This window comes from Oculina patagonica, chromosome 5, assembly GCF_052425735.1.
Source record: "Oculina patagonica isolate OP01 chromosome 5, crgOcupat, whole genome shotgun sequence".
Classification (NCBI taxonomy): domain Eukaryota; kingdom Metazoa; phylum Cnidaria; class Anthozoa; order Scleractinia; family Oculinidae; genus Oculina; species Oculina patagonica.
Window position 1 is genome coordinate 4,125,324 of NC_135762.1, and position 19,920 is coordinate 4,145,243.

The 19,920-nt window shown below is 38.5% G+C and overlaps 2 protein-coding genes across 2 annotated transcripts; both read right to left on the reverse strand.

The window, feature by feature from the left end:
• Positions 1–615: 615 nt before the first annotated feature.
• On the reverse strand, positions 616–1,666 carry LOC144655170 (histamine H2 receptor-like). The gene has a single exon (XM_078515378.1). The coding sequence runs from the start codon at positions 1,573–1,575 to the stop codon at positions 661–663; it is 915 nt and encodes a 304-aa protein (XP_078371504.1). The 5' UTR covers positions 1,576–1,666; the 3' UTR covers positions 616–660.
• A 4,480-nt stretch (positions 1,667–6,146) lies between these two features.
• Positions 6,147–17,971, reverse strand: LOC144653929 (mitochondrial carnitine/acylcarnitine carrier protein-like). The gene is made up of 11 exons (XM_078514072.1): positions 17,780–17,971; positions 16,893–16,985; positions 15,469–15,596; positions 14,681–14,771; positions 14,052–14,172; positions 12,220–12,292; positions 9,602–9,642; positions 8,821–8,889; positions 7,896–7,945; positions 7,327–7,401; positions 6,147–6,936 (listed from the first exon to the last, which is right to left on the reverse strand). Exons 1-11 carry the CDS (start codon positions 17,915–17,917, stop codon positions 6,874–6,876), a joined length of 942 nt encoding a protein of 313 aa, XP_078370198.1. The 5' UTR covers positions 17,918–17,971; the 3' UTR covers positions 6,147–6,873.
• Positions 17,972–19,920: the final 1,949 nt, after the last annotated feature.

Genomic DNA, 19,920 nt, shown 5'->3' on the forward strand with positions numbered 1-19,920 from the left:
AAACGATAGAGTACAAAAGAGTGTTTTTGTCTCGTAACTATAAACAATGAAAACGATAGAGTACAAAAGAGTGTTTTTGTCTCGTAACTATAATGTTCTTAAACGGTAGCAATTAGCTCTCGAAGCTTCGTATCCCGGACTAATATCATCAATTTTCCGCGGAGTAACTATAAGACGGACTATCAATAGAGAAACAAAAAGCACAGGCCGGTTTACATGCTACGATTTGTGCGCAGTTAAAACTCGGCCCGAGTTTCAAAAATCAGTTGCATGTGCCACAGATTTTAGAAATCGGGTCGATTTTCGTATTCACGTACAATTCAAATGAGACAAACAAAATGGAGGTGACGATTCGCAAAAAAAAATACTGCGTTTTACGCCTTTTTCCGATTTTTTTCTAGGACGATCGAAGAAGACTCTGGTCGCAAGGCAGTGAATGAACTACTGCTTACCTTAAAAACACCGAGAAAAACTGAGATTGGTACATCACGAGATCCTGAAATAGTAGTTTATATCTTGTTTACTTAAAATTATAGTTTGTTAACAATTCCGGCTCCAACATGAGCAATAGCACTAGTCAAGTGACAATCAAGAAAAAGACGAAGACTGCCACGCTATACTGATTCTTTTTATTCAGATCGTTCGGAAAGAAGAAGGTGTCTAAGTTTCTACTATTTGTTTACATAACATATGCCTTGCTGTCTTGACAACTGCTGATCGAAGTTCACGTAGACGCCAGCAATACAAACATGGATTAATGGACGAGTTCATATATACTGCAGTGATGGCAAAATTCCATTCGGTTTGCCACTCCTTGTAAGAGATTCCATCGACAGTCAATAAAACATACAGTGGAAAATAGCATATAATTAAGGCTATATAGAACAAGAAAGTGCTCATTGCACTTCTTTTCAATCGCATCATGTTCAAGTTATTCTCAGCATTGAAACTTTGCACTGCCTGTTGTTGAGCGTGAATTTGTAACTGATGCCGACGAACAATTCGATAAATAAAAATGTAAGAAAATGTAGAAACTATAAGACAAATGATAATAACAAGACCAGAAAGAAAGTTACGTACAGGCGGACTCCAAAAGTCAAAACCTGATAAAAGGAAGCTACTCAACCATATTATTACTAAAGTATATTTAACACGGGATTTAGTCACTAAAGTAGCATATCTCATGTGATAGTGAAGAGCCAGAAATCGATCCACAGTGATGGCTGTTATTGTCAAGAAAGAAAGTCCACATAAAGAAGACCCCATCTTCGTTGTGATTTGGCGTACATAACGGTCTTTCGTAAGTTCAGCAGCAATATAAAACGGTTGAACAAGGAAGCCAACAAGAAGGTCGGAAACAGCGAGACTGCAGAGCATTAACATTGAAGTCGAGCGAATGCAAGGAGTTCTTATTATGGCGGCCAATACCAAAGCGTTGCCCATAATGGATATGAGCATCAGTGGAGCATTTAGAGCGTAATTTATGATAGCAGTAGTTTCATGAGAAGAGTTTTCTTCATTGTCTGAATGGTGGTCTGCCGATCCGTAGTTCTTTTTGCTGGTAGTATTCATCATCGACGTTAATACGTATTTTTAGAGTAGTTAAACCGTTTGATTTATCACCTAAAATGATCAAACAGTTCAGTCCCCTATTCGTTTCAGCGAAAGCATATACCAAAGGTGGTCCAACAGTGGAGAAGCCAACAGAAAACAAAACAGATTTAATGCATTTTACTAAAACATCTGGTGATTCTTATTAACTCGTTCTTCTGACGTTTTTCGTGACACATGTTCATTACCTATTCACTTTTTCAAAAAAAAACAACAGCTGAAACAAGAACGGTTTTTGGCGAGATTAGCATGTAATTAGAACTATTCCTAAATGTTTCAGGAAGCGCGTTTGATTAAATTCTAGTAACGGTAACACGTTTTTAGATGAAACTTGCCTTACATTATTCAGTGATGACGAATGTTATAAAAATCGAGAAAATTCATCGTTGGATATAATAAATTGAAGAAACGTTGACTATGTGAAAAGCAAGAACAATGAACAATATGACCCAATTATATTTTTGGTGGACAGCATTTGTCATTTTCCTTTTAATTGTTTTATTGACAATCAATATACATTTTCTGTGTTTGAGAGCCTTAAGATCATGATTTATGCAACCTGTCCTATTATCATGTTTATTCTGTCACAGACGATGATTATTTTTTCCGATTTCCCAGTAAATATTTGTGTCTCGTCATTCATGATTATTCCGGCTTCAATCAGGTGTATGTAATAAGAGACGTGTTAGGTGAATAAGTTTTTTGGTTGTTCTTAACTGGAATAAAAGGGTAACAAAATTTAAACTGGCCTGAGCATTTAAGGATACAAAGGTTGAGACCATTAATTTCTCCTAACCAATTCTTTAAGAAATGTCTGAAAACCAGTAAGAAAAACTTGAATGTCGACATGAGTTCCTGCAAATGAGTAACTAAACTTTTAAATACATCATCTGAAGGACATACCGTAGAATTCCGGTTATAAGCCCCCCCCCCCTCCCCCCGCTTATGTGTTATGGAGGAGAGTTGGGGGGGGGGGGGGAAGCCCTCCCGGTTATAGGCCCACCTACCTGGAAACAAAAAAATCCATCCGATTATAAGCCCCCCCCCGGATATAAGCCCCCCTCTGCCGGATGACAGTACTGAACAAGGCTAAATGTTGCTTTATTATGCGTTTTCAACTTAAAAGCGTATTTCGATCAACACTCCCGTGGCTCTTTTCGAAACGTTTTTTTCATTCCGCTTATAAGCCCTCCCGGATATAAGCCCCTCCGCTTATAAGCCCACCCAAAACCCCTTACGAAGTTGTATAAGCCCAAGTCTTATAACCGGGGGAATTCTACGGTATTTCGTTTTCGTTTTCATGGTTTATCAGTACGGAGATGTCTCATCACTTTGTCGTATAAGCGCTATTATAATTCCTGTCTGCGAAAGCACAGGTGAAAATGACAAATTTCACAAATTAACGATATATCATTGTTTATATCATTTTTCTTTTTAATCGAAAAATTATTTTAAGCGGCCATCGATCTGTAAGAATACATTTTGAGTTCAGTTCGAATCAGCCAACCTGCACTTCTCGACAACACATGTGACAACTTATTTAACGGTACACATCGACAGTTGAAAAACACTATAGAGGCAGGTTTTCATATTTGGTTTTCATTTAAATGAAATGCAAAATAGACGCATGGTCTTAAGGTGCATGTCATTGTGCATTTCAGTCACCTCCTGGCTACTCTTGAGGTGAGTTTGTACTTGCTAGATGAGCCTTGATCTCATCGCGAAGGGGTTGTTGCGAAATATATAATGCTAAGGCAAGTTTAAAAAGATTTATTTTTCAACTTGAAAGCGTTTTAGCCTGAGTTTTTTCTCTGATCATACTCTTTTTCAAAATATGAGTGGGTTGAAAAATTTGTAGGCCCGGGCCTACGGGCCTACAGGCTGCCTACGCCCCTGCTAGGAAAACTTTAACGACTACAAAGCCAAGAGTTTGAGCTGAAGCTTTTTCATTGTTTTGGCATTCGTCCCCTTCTCAAAGAAAAGCGTCTCCCATTATTTTTTTTTTGGCATTAAGTCAGTGAACGGTCCCTTACGAACAATGTATATAAACAATGCCGGATCTGGATTGGTTCTGAAGTAGTACAAATTGGCCAAAAAAAGACTTCCATTAGAATTCCGATTTCTCAAATCTCTAAGGGAGACGAAAAATGGTTCGAGAAATTCTGAGGTCGACAAATTGAGGGTAAAATGCAGTATTTGTCTGAGGCCCCGTTCACACTGATCCGGATAAATTGTCCACCGAAAACAGAACTTTTCGAAAACACTCTTCAAAGTGGGGATTTGAAAACGCATTTTATCCGCTTTTGGCCAAAATAGATGTAGATTCAAATTTGTCCGGACTAGTGTGGACGGGGCCTGAGTGAACTGCAGACCAAGAAATCGTGGGTTCGGGAAATCATTATTCCACGGCATGTAAGAACGCCCTTGTAGACAAACCGGCTGTTATAACTCGCCTCTCATGGAAAAAGCTGTTGGTTTAGTTACATTGCCGATGACTTTAATCATTCGATTATTGAACTCTCTTTCTTGCCTTTTTGATTTTCATCCCACAGTATGTGGTTGTCTAAAGTGAGTTGTATGGCGGGCCATCGCAGTCAAAGGTAGCTTAGATTTCATGATATCACTGCTTTAGCTTGCGGAGGCTCTTTCGGGGGCAGTTATTTACTCTGGGGGCGCGCTCTCTCTCCCTCCTCGGGATTCTCTTTGCCTGCCCTATCACTGCTTGAGATATGAGAGCTGTCCACTATATTTGTATTTCATGTATTATTATCGACCACTGTTTATTTCTGAGTAGAAAGTGCAAACACATTTCAACAACGTTTAATTACTTGTCAAAGGTAATCCCGTGAATTTCGTCGCCAATGAAGTACAGTAAGAACAGACTGAAGTATTTCATAAGTACTAACAAAACAATTTTTATTTATTAGCATACTTTTACTACTCTTAACAAAAGACGGTTTTCATGAGCGAGTGACAATAGGGCATTTATGACAGGTTGATTTCCTCTAGGAGTAATTTGTAGCCTTTTGTTTGCAGATGTATTAGACAAACTGTCTTGTAAAGGTAATTATGTCTTCTTCTGATTAGTCTTTGAAGATGTAATAACCGCTATATTCCTCATCAAGAGAAGGTTTGAAACCGTTTGCCTTTCAGCCTCGAGTACAGTCTTCCACTTCTTGAGCGAAGTTATTTGCGTCAATCAACGTATTTGAAGGCGAATTGAACGCAGTACTTCTTGAATATCAAACCAAACGAAGAAACTGATTTGTCATGGGCAATATCGTGCCCCCGTGCAATGTCAGTACTAAATAGCTACCAAGACAAAACTGTTTACTTCCTAGCGCAGCAGATGAACTTGTTTTAACGTTTTCGTGATATCTGCAAAGAGTTTTGGCATGTGACTACGTTAAATCTTAGTACTGTACAGTCATGGCAAGAATAAGCGAGTACAATGTGTCATTCCAAGAGGTTCAACTCTTACGAAGGAATGTTCCGAACATCACGGAAAGCAAGGCTAAACGACCGCCATTTTTTCTGCCAAAGATGGAACTAAGCGAGACCTCAACAACGAGCGACAAAGGTCAGCAACCCGACATAGAGCTAGATGTTCGCGGTCTTGGGAAAACTGGCGACAAAGGTTTTAATAAGAGGGGAAAACGAAAGCAAAAAAGAACGAGAAAACGCAAGAATAAGGTGAACAGTTTTTCATCTCCTAGCAACAAGATAGCAGATCACAGAAGTTTGGGGCTTTCTCTTCCACCGATAGATTCCAAATCTCTAACACATGAACGGATCAAGGATGATGCTCCAGGTTGCTCAAGTACAAAGACAATGACGCCACAACAGGAATTTGACATCGCTTTCAACACGTTAATGAGCGTCATTGAGAGAAGTAAACAAGAACTGAAAAAAACTACAGAAAGATTTCAAAGGAATGTTGTACAAGGCGAACAGAAACCAATTAACGAAAAATTGCAGTCGCCAGAGGAAGCAAAAACTGACAGTTTACACGAGTGATAGTTGAAAACAGGTTAAAATGAGCTCTAGATGTAAGTTATACTTCAATCCAGTTTACGGAACAGACATTTGTGGCTCTTTTACGGTACAGCGCGGAGGTTAATAGAGCCGTCCCCTCCCCTCCCTTCAACTCTCCCGGGGCCATAGAATATCATTTCGGTGAGAAAGAACTATGCCTAAATAATTGGATTTTTCACAGAGTAGTCCCTCTGAATAGGTTGGGGTTTGTGGTCCTGTAATAGGGTTGAGGACAATTAAATGTATTACAAATCATAATGGAGAGCATTCCGTTAACTTGGATATTTTTCAAAAAAAAAAATACATTTTCCAAGTCCTTTAGTGATAACATCCTGCCTCAAGCTGGATTTGCTCTCGGTAGTCCCGAGTTCAACTCTTCTACCATGTCATGTAATAAATAGCCAACCGGCCACCCTCTCCTACCACATAGGGTACACTGTTCGTGATAAGACCACGATTTTAAATTGCATTCTTTCAGGCAAGAGATACGGGGGACTCTCTTTTTTACCGTCAAAGCTGTCTTTTATTTGGCCAATGCGCACTTTACTGAAATATCTCCTAACTGACTTACGGCGTGCTATCCTATCGTTTGCCAAATGAGCAATGGCTTTACAAATTACACCTCAGTTACATACTTTTCAATTAAGGTGAACGTTTACGCGGTTCCAGTTAATTGTCAAAATAAAAATGATATTAGATGCTAGAAATATTTTTAATATAATAGAAGAACAAATTGCTTCATAATAACTTTTATGGAGCTTAATTTGTTCTTCGTATATATTTTACATTGTCAGTTAATTGCATAATTGCGGGAAACATTTCACATCGTCCAAGCGGTAAATAATAGCAGATTGAATGACATTTTAGTGGTCACAGACCTCTAAAACGGCGAATAAATACTGTATCTACGCGATTGGCGACGTCTTATAAATTACACAGTAAAATACAGCGCCTTAATCTTTACAAGCTTAATGTTATCAGTACAGTGTTTCTAATAAAGACATTTGAAGAGAACTGGAGTTCTGCTGCGAAAACGCTCTCTTGTAGTGTTTGTTGATTTTGTTGGGGGAGTTTATATTGAAGTCAAAAGTTAATTCCTGCATATTATCGATTTTCAGTGGCTAATATAAACCATAAACGGTTTATATGTGGAGAAAATCGCTGTCACCATGGAAATCGAGTGGCAAATTAAAAAAATTGGGAAGATCACGTCCAGTAGGTTCCAGATCACCAGCTTGGTGCAACCCAGTCGAAGAATTTCATGGCCAGTTCAAACCCAAGGAAACAGGCCTGTTGAAGAAACAGAGTTTAAAAGAAAATTAAACATCATTGACAACAATAAGGACCGTTTGATGGAGGGAGACAACCTCCTGATACCACCCAAATGAATGCTTATGAGCAGTATTTTCATGTGCTTCTGTTTGTTATGCTGTACAAGTTGGTTCTAACTTGTAAATCTGTTGATGAAACCCGAGTGTGTGACCATTCAAATGAATGCTATTGAGCAGTACTTTCATGTGGTACTGTTTGTTATGCTGTACAAGTTGGTTCTAACTTGTAAGTCTGTGTGGATGAAGCCCTAGTGTGCGACCATTCAAATGAAAGCTATTGAGCAGTATTCAGTACTGTTCACTTTTTCCAGTTTGCACCTAAGCAGTCGAATGGTATAATTATACTCACCGCATTTGCTGGGAAGGCTCTGAGCATGACAGGTGTCAATCCTTTGAACAGTGCCCTTGGGCCCTCCTCGCGCATCTAAAAAGTTACAATAAGCTCACAGTCAGACCAATAAAACCGAATCAAAATTACACCGGAATTAATAAAGTAAACTATTCCTAAAGGCGGCGAAATACGAGATACAAAAACCCTCAACTTGTCGCGCAACATTGTTGCATTGCCAGTTGAACGAGTTGTTGCCTGTATTTCTAACGTGCGCTCAACTTGTCTCGCAACAAATTTCGGTGTTGCAAGTTGAAAAAATTGTTGCAAAAAGTAGAATTCCGTTCTACTTTGTGCAACATGTTGCTGCAATTTGCAGCAGTGACATTTGTTGCGAGACAAGTTGAGCGCTCGGTGGAAAAATGGGCAACAACTCGTTCAACTGGCAGTGCAACAATGTTGCGCGACAAGTTGAGGGTTTTTGTATCTCGTATTTCGCCGCCTTAAGCCTACAGGGTACAGCCCTACATATAGCTGTCTGTTTTATGGTGGTGTTCACTTTGAGCAAGATAGATGAATGTATAACTTACCATGTGTCTGAATACGTCTCTGACTCCATTAGGATAACTTCCTTCAGGTGCTGTAAATAAACAAATTAATTTATTCACTTTATTTTATTTTTGTTTTATTTTCATTGTGGCTTACCTGTAAACTAGCTGGTGCGTTCCCGCAGATTTTGCTAACCATATCTGCGGGATGCATCGAAACCATAGCTAAGTGTAATGACCACATTAAACTTTTATTGTATTGTATTGTATTGTATTTATTGTATTGTATTGTATTGTATTGTATTGTATTGTATTGTATTGTATTGTATTGTATTGTATTGTATTGTATTGTATTGTATTGTATTGTATTGTATTGTATTGTATTGTATTGTATTGTATTGTATTGTATTGTATTGTATTGTATTGTATTGTATTGTATTGTATTGTATTGTATTGTATTGTATTGTATTGTATTGTATTGTATTGTATTGTATTGTATTGTATTGTATTGTATTGTATTGTATTGTATTGTATTGTATTGTATTGTATTGTATTGTATTGTATTGTATTGTATTGTATTGTATTGTAATCACTCCAAATGCTGGTCAGCTTTGGTGCCTTAAAACTATTCTAAACATTTGTCAGGCAGTAAAAATCGTGTATTCTTTTCATATTTATATGTTGGAGTCTACATGTTTGAACTTTCAGCAGAGACAAAAATCTGCCCATGCTTTGTGTATGGCTGGGGCCACGACTCAGTGTGCACTTTGGAAAAGTTTGGAAAAGTTAGTTAGGTTAATAATAATAATAATAATAAAATTTTTTTTATTTTTTTTAAAAAAAAAAAAAATTGTTAGGTTCACTCTAAACATCTTTGTAGTGGCTAGTCTTGGCAGTGAAGTGATAAAAAGTTATCCCAATACTGCATTGTCTAAATCCTTTAATTTTATTATATAGCGGAGTGTACCTGTCTGTAAACGAGACTTCAACACATCAGGAGCTATGGCAACAGTCCAGTTCATCATGCCTGCCACACCTGCAAATAAAAATGGAGTCCAAAAAATGATCTTAGAACTTCACTTCAAAAAAATGTCTCTTCAGTTATGAAATGGCAACAACCTAAAGGGACAACTTTTGGCATTTTTGAGTTCTTCTTGCAAGTATATTAACGGGTTCTTCATATTTTGTCACATTTAATATACTTTGTACGTCTGTTGAGTTCGAATTTTGTACTGTTACCTTATTCGCTATTTTGGGGGTTGAATTGCACTTAAAAAACTCATTAATAATTCATAAAGAAAATACAAAAGAAATTAATGTTTAATGAGTGTCTTTATATCTGATAAAGACACGGCTAAACTTTACGTCCAATTTTCTAGCCCAAAATAACCCCAAATCTAAATATTAGTGCAAGAATGAGTTGATCAACATCAGAAGATTTTTAAGCCGTTCAATAAATTCACAGCTCGTGTTTTATCAAGTTTAAAACACGAGGCTGTGCCTCCTGTTTTAAACTTGATAAAACACTCCTGCTCATTTATTAAACATTACAAAAACCTGACAAAATACAATAGGTGGTTACATGTGTTCATGCAACTAACCAATAGAAACATTTCAATTTTATAACCATGCATAGTGTATGAGTGCAAAACAAAAGATGTGCAGGGCCATGGACCTTAGAACATAAATCTTGGCTTCTTTGTTTGCTCCTCTGATGTATTGAGCCTGGTGAAGAAACAGTGACTTACCACCAGCAAAAAGAATTTTTAGAGGACCAACATCACTTCGGCTGCAAATGAGCAAAACAAGTTCTCTTATTAATCATGATGAATGAATGAATGATAATTATAGGTTCTTATATAGCGCATTTATAAAGCTCAATGCGCTTCACAATTAGAATTATGGGATTAGACTGGACATCAGCATATCAAGAACTGGCCAGCAAGTGATGGGTCTCCAATTTTCGTATTTTATTGGAAGAGATGAATGATGCAACTAGTGTAATAGATGTTTTTTGTGTGCAAACAGCTGCTGTGTCAAGCAGCACAGCCCTCTTTGTACATTTTCATGTGTACTTCGATGCTACAAAAGATGTTACTAAAACTGCATTAATTTCATAAAAATATACAATATATGAATCAATCAATCAACAAATTTTTTCTTCTAATAATATATTTTGTGAAGATGAAGTATTTAACATGACACGAGCATGGGACAATGAAAAATTCTGAGCCCCCAGCGGGAATCGAATCGAACCCATGCCCTCCCAGATACCGGTTGGGCGCTCTAACCAACTGAGCTACAAGAGACATTGCTGATCCTAGCAGTATGCAGAACGCGTGTCACTTATCAACCTAGTAAAATGGCCCAGCTCACAACGAGTCTCTCGTAGCTCAGTTGGTTAGAGCGCCCAACCGGTATCTGGAAGGCCATGGGTTCAATTCCCGTCGGGGACTCAGAATTTTTCTTTGTCCCATGCTCGTGTCATGTTGAATACTTCATCTTCATTATTTATTACCGAGCTTAAAGTTTACCATCTTTATTATTTAAATAAATATCTTTTGTGCGAGTGTAATAACATGATATTCAGATGAAGAACAGTAAGAGCGAGGACAAACTGGGGCTTAACAATTTGTTGCAGTGGCCAATTAAACACCCAACCTCGAATAAGCACCCACCCCCATCTCACAAAAAAAACTTAAGTGCACAAGAGGAGTATTGATTATTGAAATTGACTAAGTACTTTTAGGAAGACTTCCCCCGAGTTTTCGTAGTATTTTACAGGAACTTAAATTCTGCTTTGGTACACCTTAATGTTTGTTATAAATTATTGTTTTGTTGCAAAAATGAACTTACTTTTTGCAGTACCGTAATCATGAAAATTTAATATTAAGCTCCCAGCTTCGAATTAGCACCCACTTTGAATAAGCGCTCATTCTCAAGGGCCAAACAAATTGATCCTTAATGGAATAAATGTTATCCTTTTTTATCCTTAATGGAATGAATATGGTTAGTCAAATGGACTCTGCAACAAAAGGTCTGGGCAACATGAGCAGCAAAAATGATTAACTACAGATACCAGAGTAAAAGTGCACAGGCCAGTACAAATGAGCCAAAAATTTGTTTATCCATTTGTCAAGATTACACATAGGGGATAATACATGGTTGCATGGAGATATGAAATTTATCTTTGAGTGTTCAAATCGATAGCTCACGAGTGAGATATCGGATTTGAACATTACATGTATATAAACCCACTAATTACGATGTTTTTGATGATTTTCCAAAGATTTCTGAAAATTTTCAAAATGTTGTCCAAAGGTTGTACTAATGATTCCGAACATTTTCTGAAAATTTCCGAAGATTGCCAAGGAAGATCCGAAGATGTTTCAACTTAATATTGATTTACTTTGGCTCATTGAGCATTGAAACATGGCAAACTCTGCAAGCTGATTGATCAAAAATGATATCACACATGTGTGGATATCATTTTTATCCACACATGTGTGATACCATTTTTCTCGATTTGCTACCACTCGCTATACCACTGCAGTTTATATAGAGGATATTACACGGCGGCGCGAAGATATGAATTTTATTTTCGAGTGGTAAAGCAATATTTTACGAATGAGTGCAGCGAATGAGTAAAATATTGCTTTTACCACGAGAAAATAAAATTCATATCTTCAAGCCACCGTGTAATTTTCTTTTTATTATATAGACAAAAATCATGCATGAAGTAAAAGTTAAAACATTTTTATTCATTCATCAAAAGGTTATTAAAACAGGAGCGACGGGCTAAATATAAGCTTAACAATTGAGCAAATTGCCAATCTTAAAGCAAAATTTCGCGAACTGAAGCTTTCAGAAGATGTATAACGTAAATGTAAACACTGTTTATTAGCTTTCATCATCGCCACTGATAATATGATTCACCGTTTTGAAATCTGTTTCTGCTCAAACTCACTGCTTTTCTGATTTCTGATCGCGAAGTCTTGCAGTTCGGCAGCTGAAATTTCATGATTTTCCCTCCCTTCGTCTGAAGTTTTCTTCTTCGTGTTAGCATTTTGCTGCTCCTCAGTAACAGCTTTTATTTTGACTCCAGTGAACTTCATGAATCGATAGCTCGCCATTTCCAACCGGCGTTTAGCAGCTTTGCACAAACAACCGTGCAAAGGCGGGAAATGACGTCATCGATATCCTCACTAGTGAGGATATGGAAAATACGCCATTACAGTCCCGGATGCAGTTTTGTATGAATTTTACGAGTGGTCTATTTTTCAGTAAAACACTCGCGGCTATATAATAAATAATAACATATCATATGCATAGAAATTATCTTAAAGGTTCTGCAAAGAGTACTTACGTCTTTCCTTCAGGAGTTAATGATTTTAGAAGAAGCTCATATGACGCAAAATACATTCCAGTGGCAGGGACATCTATACAGAACACAGTTTAAAATAATAAAATTAACACGTTGCTAATTAACTGACTTAAACATTTCTACTATCCTGTTATTAAAGAGTCTTACAAATGTGCGAGGGAGTGAGGCGTGCAAGGCAAGGCAGCCAGGTATGCGAGACAGAAATCCCTTCTCCAAATAAAAAGGCTAAATTTGTATGTGTTATAATTATTGTAAATACTAAATACAGAGTGATTAGAATACCATAGAATATAACTTTGTAAATAGAATATAATATCGTAAATTTGTATTGTAATTAGTGTAGGCAGAGCCCGTTAGTTGTGTAAGTGTTGTAATTATTGTATTGTTGTATGTAATTATTGTGTGTTTGCAATAAAAAAAAATAAAATAAAAAGGCTAACAGCAAGCTACCTTGTAGAAGCTAACTGTAGGCTAACCAGAGTGCAATTTTGGCTATCCAAAGTGCTATTTAGGCTAACCAGAATGAATCACGGCCCTCGCTGCCTCACACTTCGTGACGACCCATTATTAATTTTTAATAGGAGGTACTGTGTCCTGATGGCTGCAGTTATAGTCAGTCACTGTTACTTGCAGTCATAGTCAGTATAAGTCAGAGTGGGCAAAGCACTTCACACTCACAGCACCTTCAGCTCTCCCATCAGGGCCGGGTTGTTCAAAGCATTATTAAGCTAATCCAGGATTAGCGTGATTTTTGATTTTAGTGTTTTAGCTTTTCAGTGCAGTATTCTGTTTATAATAATATATCTTCTGTCCTTCAGTTTCGACGTCAACCTATCTCAAACTCCACAAAACATCAGCAATAGAAACAATTTTGTACTAGAGAAATGCAACCCTCGGTTGAGGTTTAATCCTGGGTTAGAACAAGCCACCCCAGGTGTGTAAATCCATTGGGGAGCTGCCATGGACACCACAGACAAAAGTAGTCTGTTTTGAACCATGTGTACTGTGGCAATGTGTTGTGGTTAAAATTTATCTTAAGTTGGTTGAAATTTTTTCAAACCAGTTTGATTTTTACTTTTCATTGTCTCATATTCATTAACGTAAAAAGAACCAAAAGAAAATAAAAATCAAACTGGTTTGAAAAAGTTTAAACCAAAAATGAATTTAAGACAAACATGTTAGTTTTGCTACTGAGTTGTTACTAAAATGGACTGTTCCATTAAACTGCACAACACACTGGATAACTGTTGTTTGTTTGTTGCTTATTTGTTGGGGGGGGGGGGTGCATCCAGAGGTGCTGCTGAACATACCAGTATCTTGGTATCAAGAGTATATCTGCCAACTTTTTCTTGGTCAAAGGCGTGAGATTTTTATCCTGAGAGAACCAGATTTTCTGAGCACGATATGACAATGTCCGAAGTTTTCCTAAGATGTCCGAAGTATTCCAAAGACATACCAAACATATCCCAATCCCAGTGCATGGATGCATTTTGCTAAACACAACCTCGTTCCCAATGTGTTTTTTTTTTTGTCAAAACTCTGTGATTTTGGGGAAAGCATCACCATTTACTCATTTTATACAGAGTTTACCTTTCTCTCGTTAGTTTGAGTTTACATTTTTTTGAAAAGTGTGTAAATTATGCTTAGAATAGCTCACATTTTTTTGAAGTAGGCGTGAGAAATTGGTGTATAAGCTTGAGTTGCCGTTAGATCAAAGTTTTTAACTCGCAGGCATGAGACTCATGCCTAAGACGTGAGAGTTGGCAAGTATACATATCTTAGTATCAAGAGAGCACATTTTTCTGGTAACTTGCCTCTCAGCAATGTGGCACATGTTCCTTTGTACACTCCACGGATTCCACTTTGCTTGTAGAGTTTTTTCACCACATCAGCTGGTCCGGCATATTTCTTTTCTGCTCCAGAGGCTTGTTGGATCTTGAGAGATGTAAGGAATTGGATATTATTTTATATGCAAGTTCATTCTGACTAGCAAATATACACAACGTAATTACAGTACTGCAGTTCAACCAAGTGAAAAAAGACGACAGCGTAGTGCTGAAGCAGGAGGTTTTCGTGAAGCATTTTCTAGGTTTTCGGATCTGAAAGTTACATTATTTACTAATGTGTAGTTCCAGAAAACATCCATACCCCCCACAGAAGGGATTTGCCCTATGACCCCCACCCCCACCCCCTCTGGAAATTCCAATTTAGCTCCATACATTGCTTTAAAAATTTGGGTCTTTGTGACCCCCCTTCCTCCCCGGAACTTCCAATCCCTTCTGTGGGGAGAGTATGGATATTTTCTGGAACCACACAATGTTCCCTGGAACAGATAGCATGGTATGTGCTTCTATCTGGGCAGTATTTTGGCAATTTAAGCTTAACACATCCATAACACAGGTGGGTTGTAACTCTGTGCTGACTCAACATATCATTTACCTACCTGTAAAAGACACTTAATTCTTTCCCCTGGAGCCATAATAACTGTTGTGCATACTCCAGCAAAAAAACCTGACGTCACGATTTGAAAATACCTGGAATGATAGAAAATGCTGAAAATTAATGCCAGCCTGTAGGTACCTAAAAATTTTGCACATCAATTTATCACCAAAAAAACCCAGTTTAAAACAAGCAAGGTAACAAAGAACAAGAAGAAGTGTACATTACAGAAAGAAACAAAAATCATACACAAAAGGTAAGTTTTTCTCTGCTACATTTTTATATATAATCCTCTAGCAGAAACCCATAAGGGTTGAATTGGTAACTCCCTATGATTTGCATTGTACAAAGCGTTTGCACATTCATTTAAACTAAGTACCATATTTTGAAAATTACGAGAACAATTTAACCAATCAAAATTACTTTATTTGGATTAAATTCACAGCGCGCACTAGCTCGCACTCGATGGCGTAATCTTGTTTTTGATCAAGCTTGGTTGAATAATAAAGTTAAATTTGGTTAAATTCTCTTTTTTTATCTTCTAGAAGTAGTCTGGAGAACTTCGCTTCGATACACTTAATGTATTTCTTTAGTTTCTGTAAGAAATTTACGGCGTTTAGGTCGAAATTCAAACAACTTGCCGCAAAACCAAAAATTATGTTGCGTGTGTCATTTCGTGAATAAAGCATTCGCGTACAAATTCTTCGTGTTTCCAAAAATGAATATTCAAACGCTGTGCGCGCGCGTTACACATTTCAACCCTTATGGGTTTCTGCCTCTAGTAAATCTTACGTTGGTTCATCATGAGGGTTCTTGAGCTGTAGTTTTTTACCCATGTTAAATCCCCAGAAACAGATGGCAAAGATCGGTGCAACACCCACAACTGGAGCAGCCATTCCTTTATACAAACCAAGAATTCCCTGCAATCAATGTGACAATAATTATTAATACTCAATTTGGCACTCCCTAAATCAAATACAGTTGAATCCTGTAACTCGAACCTTAAGGGAAATCGAAAAAGGCTCGAGAGGGGGGGGGGGGGTTTAAGTTATCAAGGGCAAAATTAGTAAGAAAATGACCTGAAGGGGAATCAAGATTCAACTGCACAATGTATACACCCATTGATGAACCCTCCCCAGTGGAATTATGGGACTGATAAACACCACGCGACATAGCACATGAAGCGAATAGTCGAGCGAGGAACCAAAGTCATCTTTTATTGAGTCTTGTCAGCATTTCCTTGTTTACAGTTTAATATAAAGTTGTGTTAGTTCATTCTGCCGTGGTCACTCTTTATTCTAATTCCCCCGTAAATACCGTAGGTCTCCACATCAGCTTTCCACGGATACCCCTCTTCAATCCCATGGAAGGTTTTTTTGGGTCGAGCTCTGTCCCCTGGAAATTTCAGTTCAGTTTCATAGTCTTTTGAAATCCCTTCCCCTCCAAAATTTTAAATATAACCTTCCTTAAGGGTAGGTAAAGTCTGCATACAAGCCTAGTGACCATCAGGCTGGAGCTTATTCTGGGTTTCAGTAGCATGAAGCAACTAGGAGTATTTCTACTCCCCTTGGATGAATTGCTAGTCCATCGCAAGGTAACCCCCCAGCAGTAAATTCGCTGGTACCCATATATACACGTGGGTGGAGAGAGGCACTGTGGGAGTATAGCACCTTGCCCAAGAACACAACACAGTGACCCCTGCCAGGGCTCGAACCCAGACCACTTGATCCGGAGTCCAGCGCATTAACCATTAGGCCACCGTGCTTCCCTTCTTAATGGTAGGTAAGTAAATCTCCTGGAACCATGTGCATCATCCCATTGTGGCATAGAAGACAAGTGCTGCTCTAATCTGAACTTGGTTAAAAATTTAATTTAATTCAAGGATTTACAGTGGTTGAAATAATTAACATTCTTTTTGGTAAGCAACTTCTTGGGGAGTATGTTGAGGCTTTAAAAACCCCTCTGCAGAGATTGAGATTTTAATTCTCATCAGTGATAACTACACATGTATTTTCATGTTAGCTTTGAGAATTTAGTTGCCCATCAAGACATTTTCCCTGACTGACGATTTTCTTTATACTCATCACTTATATCTGCTTGAAAAAGCCTCATCACTGTACTCTGCATGCTTCAGGCATTGCACAATACCCCAGAGGTCACTCAGGTATTGAGAAATCATTCATAATGTTATTTTACTGAGGTTCTCTTGATCTCACCTCTTTTCTAACTGTTTTCATGGCACAATCAAGAGTTCCAGTGAACATTGGTTTCTGTCCTGGTTCAGGTTGAGGCATTGTTTGAAGGCGAACCTGACAACAATTAACAAACAAATGAAAAAATATATAAAAATAACCGCCATGAGAGCCAAAGTGTTGCATACAATATAACAGTATAATATAAACACTCCATCCAGGGCTATAATATCAACAGTGTCATGTTGTATCACTTTCTTCGTAGCTTGAATGCGTGATAAAGTGACTTTTGTACTGGCGTGACAGCATAAAATGTCAGTCTCATTCAAGAAATTGCAATCAAATATTCCATTCCCGCATATTTCTGCAATGTTTCAAATCGCTCATAAGCCAGGATATTATTCCTACTATTTAGTAAAATAAGTTAAGATACCATCAAAATCTTAGACGGGTCCCATTTTAAAATCCTTAAAATTATTTAAATTCATGAATACATTAGCCTCTAATCAAAATCTATAAGCTCGATTTTTATAACAATATGATGGTAAAAAAGTCTTTCCTGACTGTCTTAACTGAAATCTTTGGTATATTTAATTGTTTAAAGTCCTTGCAATACTGTTTTTGGCTGCAAACCTGGGAGATTTGGCAATCATGTCAAACGCAGGTAGCAAATCGAAGGGAGAAGAAATTTGTTGGACTTTGTCCCTTGCGAAAAATAGAACTAAAAACATAATTTCCACGTAAATGCTGATTGAAAAGTTAACAACAAAATAAACAAAGGCTTTCCAATAATTCCTTAAAATAGATTTCCTGAGAGCTACAAGCAGAAATCATCGGGCAGATTTTCTTCGATCGTATCCACGTCAAGAAAGAATGCATTTGACAAGAATATTTCTTCACAAGGTATCTACCTTAATTGTGTCCAGTGGATGACCAGATACCACGCAACATATTCCGCCGAATCCTCCAGCAAGGAAGTTCTTCACCCCAGAAGTACTTCTGGTTTGCTTCTTTGGGGATTCTATTACTGCGATCTCCTGTTCGGCCATGTTGGTGTGCACCGGGGATTGCAAGTTACAACTGTGAGTAATTTTTCGTCATGAGCGCCGTAATGAAGTGGGAAGGCAGGGACTGGGCTTGACTCTCGTACCCAGATCTCACGGACTTACTCATTGAGGAGGGAGGGGAGGGAGAGAAATAAGGGGATGAAGAGAAACGGAGCTGAGATACTTCAAACGACTCACGCAATCTTTTTGCGCTCCTTTTCGCCTGCACAAAATAACTTTGTGTGACTGGCGTGACTGTTTTCCAAGGAAAAATTGGCTTCAAAATTACTAAGGGAGGGACAATTTCTTCCGTTCTGATTAAGATTTTTTTCAGTAGTGGTATTTGCAAGAATATCGTAAAATTCCGGTTTTCAGCCCTGGGCTTATACCACTTCGTAAGGGGTTTTGGGTGGGCTTATAAACGGATGGGCTTTTTTACGGTAGGGCTTATAAGCGGATTAAAAGAGACGTTTCGAAACGAGCCACGGGAGTGTTGATCGAAATACGTTTTTAAGTTAAAAACGCATAATAAAGCAACATTTAGCCCTGTTCAGTGCTGTCGTCCGGTAGAGGGGGGCTTATATCCGGGAGGGCTTATAATCGGATGTATTTTTTTGTTGCCAGATAGATGGGCCTATAACCGTGGGGGCTTATAAGCGGGAGGGCTTATAACCGGAATTTTACGGTATTCTTTACCAAAATCTGCAAATTTTTTTTTTTTATCTGCAAAATTTTTTTGCACCATCCATGCGTACCAGGTGGGGCTTGCTTGAATTTTTTCCGTGCTTACTTCCAGTTTTACAAGATATTTTTTCCTACTTTTTTTTCTTAATTGCCCACCCCCCACCCCTTCAAAAATTAAATGGTCTGTCCCTAAATAGTAAAAGCTCTCCCCCCCCCCCCGCCAAGTCTCGCGCTATGATAATTTCCCATGATCCTTTACTTTCTTTGGTGGCAAATGCTCGGGGACCTTATGGAGAGAAGGGAGGGAGAGAAATACGAGACTTTTCGAAGGGAAATATGAGATCAGACATTATTTATCGCCTGGGGTAAGTCAGCCGAGGATTTTAATATAAAACTAACCTTAACCTGCGATCAGGCGTTCTTTTTCTCCCGCCGCGAACAAGAAAAAAAACGTCTGATCGTAGGTTGAACTAACCTATGTCTGATCCCCCTGAGCAGCAGCTGCTTTGGTTTCATGCACCCCTGTACCCAAAGGACACCCCCTCCCACAGCTCCTCAACACGCCATCTTAAGCCCTGGCTAAACAGTAACGCAAGTGAACGCAAGTTGAACTTGCGTGGAGACTTGCGTTGGGTGGCCAAACGGACACGCAAGTTTAGTCGCAAGTTGTGCACGCAAGTTTGCCAAAAGCCATTTAAAATGCTACGAGGTGCAATTCAGTATTGAAGTAAACTGCAAAAAATGAAGCAACTTTACGCAAGTGCACTCAAGTCCTGGTCAAACGGAGACGCAAGTTTACAGCTTGCGTCGATTGCGTCTACTTCCGTTGCCGATTGGTCAGGGCTTTAGTAAGAGATATTTTTTAACTACATAAGTAAACAGTATAAACAGTATTTCTTGGCGAGGAAATTTAAAATAATTTACCATTTTTGCACCTGGGCGCAGTTGTTCAAAGGCTGATAACGCTATGCACTAGACAACTCACTATCTAGTGGAGGTTGTGATTCTCTTTCACTGGGGTCAGTACGAGTCAGTACTGATCAGGCTCTAGCCCCCAGGGGAGGGTCTTTTCCCCCAGATCCCTTTCACCTCACTCGAAAGTAGACCCTACAGAAAGGTGAGAGGAAGCTGGAAACTTGTTCTGAGCCACGCGATAAACAGACTAAACTGGGGTCCGGGGCAAGCCTAGTCTCCCTCGCAGCCGTTTTTAGTGTCGTCACGCAACCCTCGTAACGACACTGAAAACGGCTGCGAGGGAGACTAGGGCAAGCCTATCTTGCTCCGAATTACAGGTCGTTTATAGCCTGCGTAGCAGGCGCCTT